This window comes from Phoenix dactylifera, chromosome 2, assembly GCF_051530095.1.
Source record: "Phoenix dactylifera cultivar Ajwa chromosome 2, Ajwa_hap1_PhDact_Kaust_v1.1, whole genome shotgun sequence".
Taxonomy (NCBI): domain Eukaryota; kingdom Viridiplantae; phylum Streptophyta; class Magnoliopsida; order Arecales; family Arecaceae; genus Phoenix; species Phoenix dactylifera.
Window position 1 is genome coordinate 29,142,501 of NC_143191.1, and position 11,687 is coordinate 29,154,187.

The 11,687-nt window shown below is 39.1% G+C and overlaps 1 protein-coding gene across 1 annotated transcript; it reads right to left on the reverse strand.

Annotated features, from left to right (window-relative positions):
- Window positions 1–494: 494 nt before the first annotated feature.
- LOC103720253 (uncharacterized) lies at window positions 495–4,024 on the reverse strand. Its single transcript, XM_008809864.6, has 3 exons — window positions 3,576–4,024; window positions 2,137–2,366; window positions 495–945 (listed from the first exon to the last, which is right to left on the reverse strand). The coding sequence occupies exons 1-3, from the start codon at window positions 3,949–3,951 to the stop codon at window positions 667–669; spliced, it is 885 nt and encodes a 294-aa protein (XP_008808086.1). The 5' UTR covers window positions 3,952–4,024; the 3' UTR covers window positions 495–666.
- Between the last annotated feature and the right edge of the window lie 7,663 nt (window positions 4,025–11,687).

Here is an 11,687-nt window from a genome sequence, read left to right on the forward strand (position 1 = left end):
AAGAGGCATTTCATTACTTTCCCGTTGACCACACTTTCCCCCCTCCTTTTCCTGCGAACCAAACGAGCCCTTTATTTTTTCCCAAAAAGACCCTTCAGCATTAAAGAAGCATTAAAGAGGCATTAAAGACCTAATTTTTATTAAGGGCATAATAGGAATTATACATAACTTTCCTAGGAAAGTGGATGGTCAACCAAACATAAGCACTTTGGAAATTAGTCACTTTCCCATGGTTAACCAAACATGTCAAAAGTACTTTCCTAGGTATCTTCTTCCTAGGAATCTGATTCCCAGGAATCATATTCCTAGGAGGGAAAATACTTCCCGCGAACCAAACGAGCCCTATATTTGTTAGAAACTTCTATGAGGAAAAGGCCCTAAAACAGGGCAATTGAACGTAGAACCATGTTTGTGATTTCCAGATTGCAAAATAGAGAAATATTTATAACTAAGAGCTGCAATTGCATGCTGCTGTCAGAAAGGGGCGAAAGAGGAACTATAAATTTGACCACCCACTCATTATGGATATGGCCGAACAATTACAATATAAACTGGCAAACTGTCTGCATATTGATACGCTTAAAATAATCATGAGAGACCCATGGAGTTCCGCCACAGGTATACCAACTTATTTAGATCCAAATCTAATGAATCATTATTTAAAGATCAAAGGGAAGAGAAAATAGGAATGCCAGGTAGGGTGACACCTGCATCAACAATGAAAATGTTGCCTGTCACATACTCTGACGAATCATGAATCAGATAACGGACAAGTGATGTCAATGCCGGATCCGATGTTCCATATGTTTGTAGTGGAACGGTCTTCTTAGCCACATTATCAAGCCATTTTCTCTGCATAAGACCTGCTGTAATCTCAGAACTAAACAGTCCAGGTGCTATAGAGTTGACCCTAATGTTATATGCTCCCAGCTCCAAGGCCATAACCTACCATTCCAGAAAACTCAATTACATCAATCCCAGTAATAAAGGGTAAGGATCTAATATAACAACTACAAAATTTCAATATAAAGATTCTTGGATATTACGTTCATTGATATGTATAAATTCAGCTAAGCTGGAGAGCTACCAGCTTTATAAGCTTTGTAAAGATGAGCATCAGTTTTAAGTCATGAATATGATCACTAAAGTTTCCAACACAAAAAGATGTTTGCAGTGTTGGAGATGATTGAATCTGAAAGTAAATGCAGAGCAATTAGACATAAAACCAGCCAACTTCCTAGAGGTTATATATGCAAGGACATAATTAATGGAGGCACACTCGCTATCAACTGCACAGTTCACATAAGGACAGGCAGCAGTAAGGACAATGAAAGTCCCATAGCATCACCAACCACGGCCTAAAGCTCAAGAACAAAAGCAATGGTTACTATTCTGCAAGCTCTTTACCATTATAATAAGATACGCTATGGAGCATAGCTTTAAGTCAAGAAGGTCCCATGAGATGATTGAACAATCTCATAAACACTATCAACCTAACGGTAACCCTCTAAGAATTGGTGCAAGGTTCTAGGCCACCAGGCAGAGGAAGACGTTCATGAAATCTAGAACAGCTGGCAAGTAGAAAGATCTATTTTAACAGTCATAGTAAAGTTATGGAAACAAAGAGGAATCCTCTAAAATTTACTAGATTTTAAAAGAGTCAAGAGAGAAGATGAAGACTATGACATTTGACATCATATTTATCTCCCTAGCACATATTGTAAGCTAAAGAGCCAACTGAAATGCAGCCTGAAAACATTCCAACAACATAACTCTTAGTTCTGATCAGTTGTATGTATGTATGTATGCATGCATGCAAGCATGCTACAAAAAAGCAAATATGATTACAGACAACATCAAGCATGATAAGCAGGAGATCAGATTTTGGAACAAGTGCATCAAATTGTCGGGGAGAATTATGGGCACTAATTTGCAACTGTTAATATCATGCCATTCATTCTTCAAGCTTCCCTAATACAACAACTCAAAAGATGCAGCCCGGTCTATGAATAAGCAGTATTGATCTCCAGGATTATATATAGGGAATTAAAGTACATTTTTTCAAATAATGAATTAAGCTTCTGAAAATGGAAAAAATTGTCAGCATCGGGAATTTACATCCTCTAGAAATATTACCTTAGTAATAGCATTTACACCTGCTTTTGATGCAGTATAGGCAATTCCTCCAGGTAGCTGTCCACGATTAATACCACCAATAGATGAAATATTGATTACCGAACCTTTCTGTTTTGCATCACGCATTTGTCTGCATACATATTTGGATACCAGCCACAATCCAGTCAAATTAGTTGTGATAACATGATTCCATTCCTCTTCAGACCAATCTAGTGGAGAATATACACCGCCTGAGGCACACAAAGAGACATAAGATAGAGTGCAGATTAGGAATCAACTAAAGTTGACCCATCAAAGCAGACGTAAGATAAGAACATAATTATAAAGCATTGAGAATGAAACAAGGCCCATCAGATAGCAGAATGCATATAACTAGAATCAGCATGTTGTTGTTTTCTTCACTGAGTTATCAAGTTTTATACCATCTATCTGTTGTTTGATGTTTTTAAGGAGAAAAACAAACTGTCATAATATGCATACCCCTTAGAAAAGGGAGGATAAAAAAAAGGCTCCATATGGAGAACATAAGACACTGAAAGCAAAGACTCACTAAAATCCTTTATATGCATATATGGACAACCTACAAGTGAATCATGCCAATAAGAAATAGAGGAAATAAAAATAAGGGGTTTCTAGAATATAATACCGGAATTTAAAACGCGAAACCATCAACTCTCATGGTGAGGTGGCTTCGCACCGTTGTGCTCCAACAGAAAAGAAAGAAAGAAAGAAATGCAACTCTTTTTTTGTCTTTTTAAATAATTCTATTTAATTTGTAATTAAAATAATTTATTAACGGTGTTGGAAGAACCGTAGGCATTTGTGCAAAAATAGTATTTTATAAGGATACAAAAATAAATATAAATTTTAAAAAGACATTTGTGCAAATTTGAACTTTTAGAAAAGTCAAAAAAATCCTTTTAAATAATTAGGAAGAGCGCCGATGTTAGAAAAAGTTTCTCTGATTACCCAATCAAAGTTAGTAACAAAGAGAGGTGAGAAATAAGAAAATAAGAAAATGAATGATATCTTCTAGGCACCAAGATGTGTGGCTGTTATCGAGCTATTAAAAGCTGACTCCTCGCAAACTTCATCATCATCATCATAAATAATAATAATAATAATAAAAAGAATCCAACATCGAAGGCTTCAAGTCCTGAAGAGCTTAGAGAAAGACAAAAGATGAACCAAACCTTAAATCAAAGGCCGTGCTCTGGAAATCGAACAGAAGCCAAGAAATTTCCAATCATTTACTTTCAAAGATTCTCCCGAGAAGCAATTTCTACAAGCACAACCTTAAAAGCCCTAATTTTCATCCAGCATTAAAAGAAAACAATAAATAAATCCAGACAACCTCCTGGTCCCAAAATTTCACTCGTAAAAAGTAAATATATAAACAATCCTATACCAAGAGACAAGTTTTAATACTTCAAGATTACCTCTAATGCCGGCGTTATTCACCAAGGCATCGATCCGACCAAACGCCTCCCAAGCCCTCTGCACGGAGGCCTCGATAGCGGCGCCCCCGGCGCTCACATCGAGTTCGACTGCCACCGCCCGGACGAAGGAGGGCACCCGATGCGACGAAGCCGACGACGACGACCCCGACCCTCCGTTGATCTCCTCGCAGAGGGATCTCAGGCGGTCAGTCCTCCGGGCGGCCGCGACGATCCGGCAGCCGGCCTTGGCGAGATTGACACACAAATCGCGTCCAATGCCAGAGGAGGCGCCGGTGACCATCACGACCTTACCCTCCAGGCCGCTCCACGGCGGCCGCATCGCGGGAGATCTCCCCGCCGTCAAGTCCTCCGCCATCGTCAACGCAGGCGACCCGAAGCTTCCGGTATATCTCTCTCTCTCTCCACGGCGAGATGAAGAGCCACACCGCAACAGGGGATATTTATAGGAGGGGAGGATGAGTGCCCCAGGAATCGGGCGAGTCGGAGCGCTCCGAACCTCAAACCGAGGCGGAGTTGCTTCGTAATTGCGGGACCAGCACTAAGAAAATTGTTACGCTTAGTTGACCACGAAGTGTAGGATGACATTTCGTTTATCAATTGGTCAAAAATGTGTAGGCCCCTTCTTTCAGACCAACCGGACTCTGACACGTGTTCTATTGCTTTCCGGCGCTTCCACCAACCCTCTCTCGCATTTGACTGAAGTCAACATAAGTTCTATGGACTTGAATCAAGACCGTAATTTGAACGCATTTTATTCACTTCTTTTTGTGTATAGAATAATATGGCGACTGTTGGGGTCCGTCTTTTTTTTTTGTTTCGAAGGGAAGAAGACTTCGGAGATTGTCGGCGAGTTTTAAACCAGTGGCTCTCCATGGCAGAAGCAGCTCCGCAAGCGCACAGCTATTTCGTTTAGCGAGAGGGACCGAGAGGTCTTTAACTAATCTACCTGAAAACCCGGAGGTTGTAATATTATTTTAACTTTGAAAAAATTAAGTTGTTCTTAATTTTCTCTTTCTCAGATAATTCTTGAAATTATTCTTCAAAAACTAATCGAGCCAGAACTTTCAATTCTCATCAAGTTATACACAAATTTTATGGTTTGTTCGTGAATTATTCATATTTAATTTCAAATTTTTATGTGTTGCAAAGTGATGATACCATATATCTTTCTTAACGTGATGTTTTTTTTTCCGCTATTATTTACTATTTTGGCTCTCCTATATTATTTTTAAGTATAGATTTTAAAATATTTTGAAAAGTTTATCTTAGAAATTTATTTTTCTAATTTTTATTATATAAAATTTAACGAATTTCAGAATTCTTTTAGATTCTTAAAAATTAAACTATCGCATTTAGTTGAATTATTTTCCAACACGATGATCATCAGTCCCAAGCCTCTTTCCCATCATGAGTGAGCTATATCCTTATTAACACAGCTATTTTGATCTTTCTATCAAAAGATTTAGAAAAAAAAAAAGTAGTAGATGGTATGCAGTGCATCGATTGTGTACATCGTAGTACCGGTGCATGCTTGGATTATTGCCATGCTATCCATCTCAAAAACAGAAAGCTCTAATTCATTTCTAAAATGAGGAGTGCTAGATATGTACGTAAGATAAACCATTAGAAGGATCGCGCAAGGCCTCTTTATTTTAAAGATAGGCATAGAAAAGATCCTGAATCGACATATATACACTGTTGAAAAAAAAAAATTCTTGCCAAACTCTGACGTCCACATACTTTTGGCTCTTAAAAATGTAGTATCATAATTAGTTATAACCGAAGGAGTCCTAATTGGAAACGCCTTTTAAATTTTGAAAGACCCATAAAGTGAAATGTTGTTATCATCTCTTCTCAAAATTCTGAATCGTATAACTCTTCTCCCATATGCTGCTACAGTGAACAATAGTGTATCATGGCACGCCTGTAGTGGCAAACTTGAAATTTCTCTTAAGATGGCAATGGCTACTTTACTTTTGAAACGTTCTGTTTGGCTGTTTCGATTCTTTGTCAGGATTAGTTATTTGATTCCCATTTTGTTTCCCCTTTTTGATATGGCTGTAAATCTATATATATGAGAATACACCTACTGTATAGAATTAATCAAATGCAAAGGAGGATTATTCATTCTTTCAACTCTGAATATTCGCTCTTCTCAGCTCCCCTTCTTCCTCATTTTCTTACATGGTATCAGAGCAATAAATGGCTGCAGCTTCCCATATTTCTTCAGCTTCAGCCACTTCACCAAATCATGTCTTCACTCCTTCTGAAGATCCGAATAGCCCATTCTTCCTTCATCATACTGATAATGCCCAGACCGTGATCGTCACCCCTCCGTTAATTGGTTCAAACTATTTGTCATGGAGCCGATCCTTCTCTCTTGCTATTTCCATTAAGAACAAACTTGGATTCCTTGATGGAAGCATACCTACTCCAGAAGTCACAGATCCCTTATATGTTCCTTGGTTGCGATGCAACAACCTCATTCTTGCCTGGTTATTAAATTCGATTTCAAAGAAGATTGCGTCGAATGTCCTCTTCATCAAATTAGCAAAGGAGGTATGGAACAAACTGAAATCCCGCTTTGCACAACCAGATAATGTCAGGATCTATCAACTAAAGTAGCAGTTCAGTTCAACAACTCAAGGAACTCTCTTTGTAAGTGAATATTTCACCCAGTTAAATGCTATATGCGAAGAATTACGAAATTATAGACCTCTGCCATACTGTTCTTGTGGTCATTGCATATGTGACGCACTCAAAGGAGTAGGAGAGGATCTGGAACTCGATTATATCTTTCAATTTTTAATGGGACTTAATGATACTTTTGACTCTGTTAGAGGTCAGATTATACTCATGAGTCATTTACCAAGTTTGGACAAAACCTTTTCCTTGGTATTACAAGAGGCAAGGCAGAGACAAGCCCGGGCTATAATCTTTCCTGCACCAGAATCATCTGCACTTGCATCCCTTCTTAACAAACCAAAGAACAAGCTAGAGATCACTTGCTATCATTGTGGAAAGCCTGGGCACACAAGGAAAAAGTGCTATAGGCTTATTGGGTTCCCTCCTAATTTTAAGTTTACTAAGACTAAGTGCCCTTCAGTCAACAATAAATCTGTGGCATCTCATTCAGCAAACCAGGTCATCTCTCCGACTCAAGGGAAAGGCCTTGCGGCACCTCAACTGTCTCTCAGCCAGGCTCAAGTTCAGCAGCTTCTTGCCCTTGTCAACTCTGGAATTCCACAGCTGAACCTTAACTCTGCTTCATCTCAATAAGAGCCAATTCCTCCCATGATGAAGTCAATTACAGAAACTGGCAGCACCTCAGCTTCTGCAAATATGGCGGGTATAGATCTTTGCCTATCTAGCCTCACACGTGTCCCCGATACTTCTTTATTTTCGACTAAGCATCATTCACATCTTACATATCTTATGGATCATAGGCCACATAAAGCTCATGAAGTACCTTGGATTGTTGACACTGGTGCAACAGACCATATGGTCTGCTCTACAACATTTCTTACCTCTATAAATCATAAAGTGAAAGCATTGGTCCAACTACCTAATGGTTCACAAGCCGATGTTACACACATAGGCTCAGTCAAAATTTCAGAATCCCTGACTCTTGAGCATGTTTTTTGTGTTCCTTCTTTCACCTTCAACTTATTATCCGTTAGTAAACTTACACAACATTCATCTCTTTGCCTTGTCTTCTGGGATAACCTTTGTTTCATTCAGGTCCAGTCACCTTGGAAGACGATTGGTCTAGCTAAGATGCATGGAGGACTATACTACTTGACTCATACCTTTTCGGAACACAAGACCAGCTCCAAAGCATACACAACCAAAGCAACAGAACCCTTTGATCTGTGGCACTGCAGATTGGGGCACTTATCTGATCGGAGACTGAACTTACTTCAGTCCTATATTCCTCTTATGAAAAGCAATAGGCAAAATCATTGTACCACTTGTCATTTGGCAAAACAGAAAAGACAGCCTTTTCCTTTAAGCTCAATTTCTACCTCTTGTCCATTTGATCTTATCCACTGTGATATATGGGGTCTCTATTCTCATCCTTCTACTCAAGGATTCCATTACTTTCTAACTATTGTGAATGATCACAGCCGTGTAACTTGGGTTTACCTTATGAAATTGAAGTCGGAAGTAAGATCTATCTTACAAGCTTTCTTTCATATGGTGCAAACCCAATTGAAGACCAATATCAAACAAATTCGAACAGACAATGGCATGGAATTTAACATGGTAGGTTTCTACAAATCTGTAGGAATTTTTCATCAAAAAACTTGTGTCTACACCCCACAACAAAATGGTGTAGCTGAGAGGAAACAACAACATCTTCTGTCAGTTGCTAGAGCCTTGCTATTTCAAGCTTCCCTTTCTTTACATTTTTGGAGAGATGCAATCCTCACTGCCACAAATATCATCAACAGAACACCAACCCCAATACTGCACAATAAATCACCATACGAAATTCTATTCTCATCAATTCCATCCTATACTCGCTTAAAGGTATTTGGCTGTCTCTGTTTTGCCTCTACCATACAACACAATAGGTCCAAATTTCATCCTCGAGCCAGAAAATGTATTTTCCTTGGGTATCCTGCTGGTGTTAAAGGATATAAGCTATATGACTTGGACAATCAAAACACATTCATCTCAAGAGATGTCATCTTTCATGAGTTCACTTTTCCTTTTCACAATCCCAATTCTGTTACATGCATACAATTTCCCATTTCTAATGATTTAGTTATTCCGGCTCCCCTTCATGACACGGATTTGGCTTATAATCCCACCATACACACTACTTCCTTGCCTAGATCAGGAAGTGCTCATGAGTCAGAACCTGAAGATTCTATGACTGAGAACATTCCTTCTGTTAATGACCAAACAAACTCTATCGTCCCACTCAGAAGGTCGAGCAGAATTAGAAGACCTCCCACCTATCTCCATAACTATCACTGTCAAGTTGCTACTTCAAATACTAGAGTCTTCTCTCAGAATTCTACCAGTCACCCTTTGGCTGACTCCTTGTCCTACAGACATTTTTCCCCACTTCATAAAGCTTACACCCTCTCACTTTCCCTCACAAACGAACCACGATCCTATGAAGAAGCTGTGGCACATAAACATTGGTGTGATGCTATGAACTCAGAGCTGAATGCATTGGAGGAAAACGGCACTTGGACTGTCACTGAGTTACCACTAGGAAAGAAAGCAGTGGGAGGCAAATATGTTTACAAAGTTAAACTTACTTCCACTGGTGCCATTGAGAGATACAAAGCACGCTTAGTTGCAAAAGGATATACTCAAAGGGAGGGGCTAGAATATCAAGAAACTTTCAGCCCGGTTGCGTCCAGGTCTTCCTTGCATTGGCAGCTATTCGTGGATGGTCTCTGTATCAAATGGATGTACACAATGCTTTTCTTCATGGAAATTTGAATGAGGAGATTTATATGGAACTGCCGCCAGGTTATCAGCTGAAGGGGGAGTCTCTACCGAGTACCAGGATGGTTTGCAAACTACATAAATCTTTATATGGACTCAAACAGGCTTCACGGCAATGGTATTCCAAATTCTCATCCTCTTTTATTGCTTTTGGTTTCCAACAGTCTACATCAGATTACTCTCTTTTTACCAAACATGATGGCAATAATTTTACTGCACTCTTGGTCTATGTGGATGACATTATCGTGGGAGGTAATAGTATAGCTTCCATTGATTCAGTTAAGATGTACTTACAATCTCAATTCAAAATGAAGGATCTTGGACCTCTGAAATATTTTCTGGGACTTGAGATTGCAAGAACATCTGATGGAATTCATTTATGTCAAAGGAAGTATACCTTTGAAATTTTGGAGGATGCAGGACTGCTCGGCTGCAAGGTTGTTCATACACCCATAGAACTGAATCACAAATTATGTCATACATCTCAAGATATGTTACAAAATGTTATGAGTTACAGAAGATTAATCGGAAGATTAATCTATCTTACGATCAGTAGGCCGGACATAACTTATGTGGTTAACGTACTGAGCCAGTTCATGGATAAGCCATCATAGACATATTTAAAAGCTGCTCATCGGGTCTTAAGGTATCTCAAAGGTACCATAGGTCAAGGAGTATTCTTCTCCTCAAAATCAGATGAACATTTGAAGGCTTACAGTGATTCAGATTAGGCAGCTTGTCCTGAAACCAGAAGATCCATCACAGGTTATTGCATTTTCATTGGTGATTCCCTAGTAAGTTGGAGATCTAAGAAGCAACCCACGGTATCTAGATCTTCAGCAGAAGCCGAGTATAGAGCCTTAGCCAACACAAGTTGTGAAATAGTTTGGTTGAAAAAACTGTTAAAGGATTTCAATGAGATGCATACTCGACTAGCTCTTCTATTTTGTGATAATCAGTCGGCAATCTACCTCACCAAGAATCCCATCTTTCATGAAAGAACAAAACATATTGAATTGGATTGTCACTTTGTTAGAGAAAGAGTACTCAAAGGGATGATCATTCCACTACATGTCCCTACAAAGATTCAGCTGGCTGATATATTTACAAAGGCTCTACCGGCTGACAGATTGAATTTCCTATTGTCCAAGATGGGCATTATGAATATCTATGCCCATCTTGAGGGGGAGTCTCAAAATTCTGGATCGTATAACTCTTCTCCCATATGTTGCTACAGTGAACAATAGCGTATCATGGCACGCCTGTGGCAGTGGCAAACTTGAAATTTCCCTTAAGCTGGCAACGGCTACTTTACTTTTGAAACGTTTTGTTTGGCTGTTTCGATTCTTTGTCAGGATTAGTTATTTGATTCCCATTTTAATTCCCCTTTTTGATAAGGCTGTAAATCTATATATATGAGAATACACCCACTGTATAGATTAATCAAATGCAAAGGAGGATTATTCATTCTTTCAACTCTAAATATTCGCTCTTCTCAGCTCCCCTTCTTCCTCATTTTCTTACATCTCTCCTCTAAACGTTTTATAAAGAAAGAGCCTTTACACCAGTTTAAGGATGGCATTGAGTCAATAGTGATTCAGAGATAGAGAGTTAAAGAGAGATACTATAGCATTGTGAGAAAATCTTCTTCATGTAGGGATCATCTCTGGGGTAACCATTCTCGGCCCCAGAATTTAAAAGGTGAAATCGACAAAAAGATTCTAGTAGCCTTCTAAGAGACGTGGAAAGGAGATCTAGATCGTGATTGTGTGGTAAGGCAAGCAATAGATCCTGACAAATATTTCGCCAGATAAGGTAAACAATATGATCTTCATTATTTGTTGATTTACATTGGTATCAGAGCCACGATCTGCTTGTTTTCGCCTTCATGGATGTGATTGCATGATTTCCTTTGCCATCATTTGTCTGTTGGATGAGTTTGCAATAAAAAAATTGTAAACTTATGTATTCGGATTTCTCATTTAAGGTTCCATTATGGCATGTTTTTGGTGAAAGTTTTTAAATGTTTATGTTCCTTATGATGTCAGTAACATTATACTAATATATCTTGAAGTTTCGTGCTCCATAAAGAGAGAAATTTGAAATACTATTTTTTGATTGCTCATATAAGGCCGAACATTTCAGACTATTTTTAACTTGATAAATGTCGTTTTTTGAAACAAATGATTTGATAGTTTGATAGAGGGTTTCAAGAGCTTTAAAACGACATATCATATGCATAATTTGGACTTGAATTGAGTAAGTTGTGGCTGATAGAATATGTGGTCGAGATAAGGCAAACTGGGAAAAAACAATATGGGCCGGAGGTTGAAGACGATGAACAGTAATATAACGCCCACGTTCGCACGCATAGCACTTAGTGGGCACGCTCTACCATTTTTCCTAAGTGGGAGAGCGGATTCACAAGCACGCGTGGCACTTGGTGAGCTTTTTCACGTGGGAGAGTGTCATTAGTTGTTCGTAGGTGCACGCGTGGCACTTGGTGGGCGCGCTCTTCCATTTTTTCCAAGTAGGAGAGCGGATTCACGAGCGCACGTGGCACTTGGTGGGCTTTTTCATGTGGGAGAGCATCATTAGTTGTTCGTAGGTGCACATATGGCA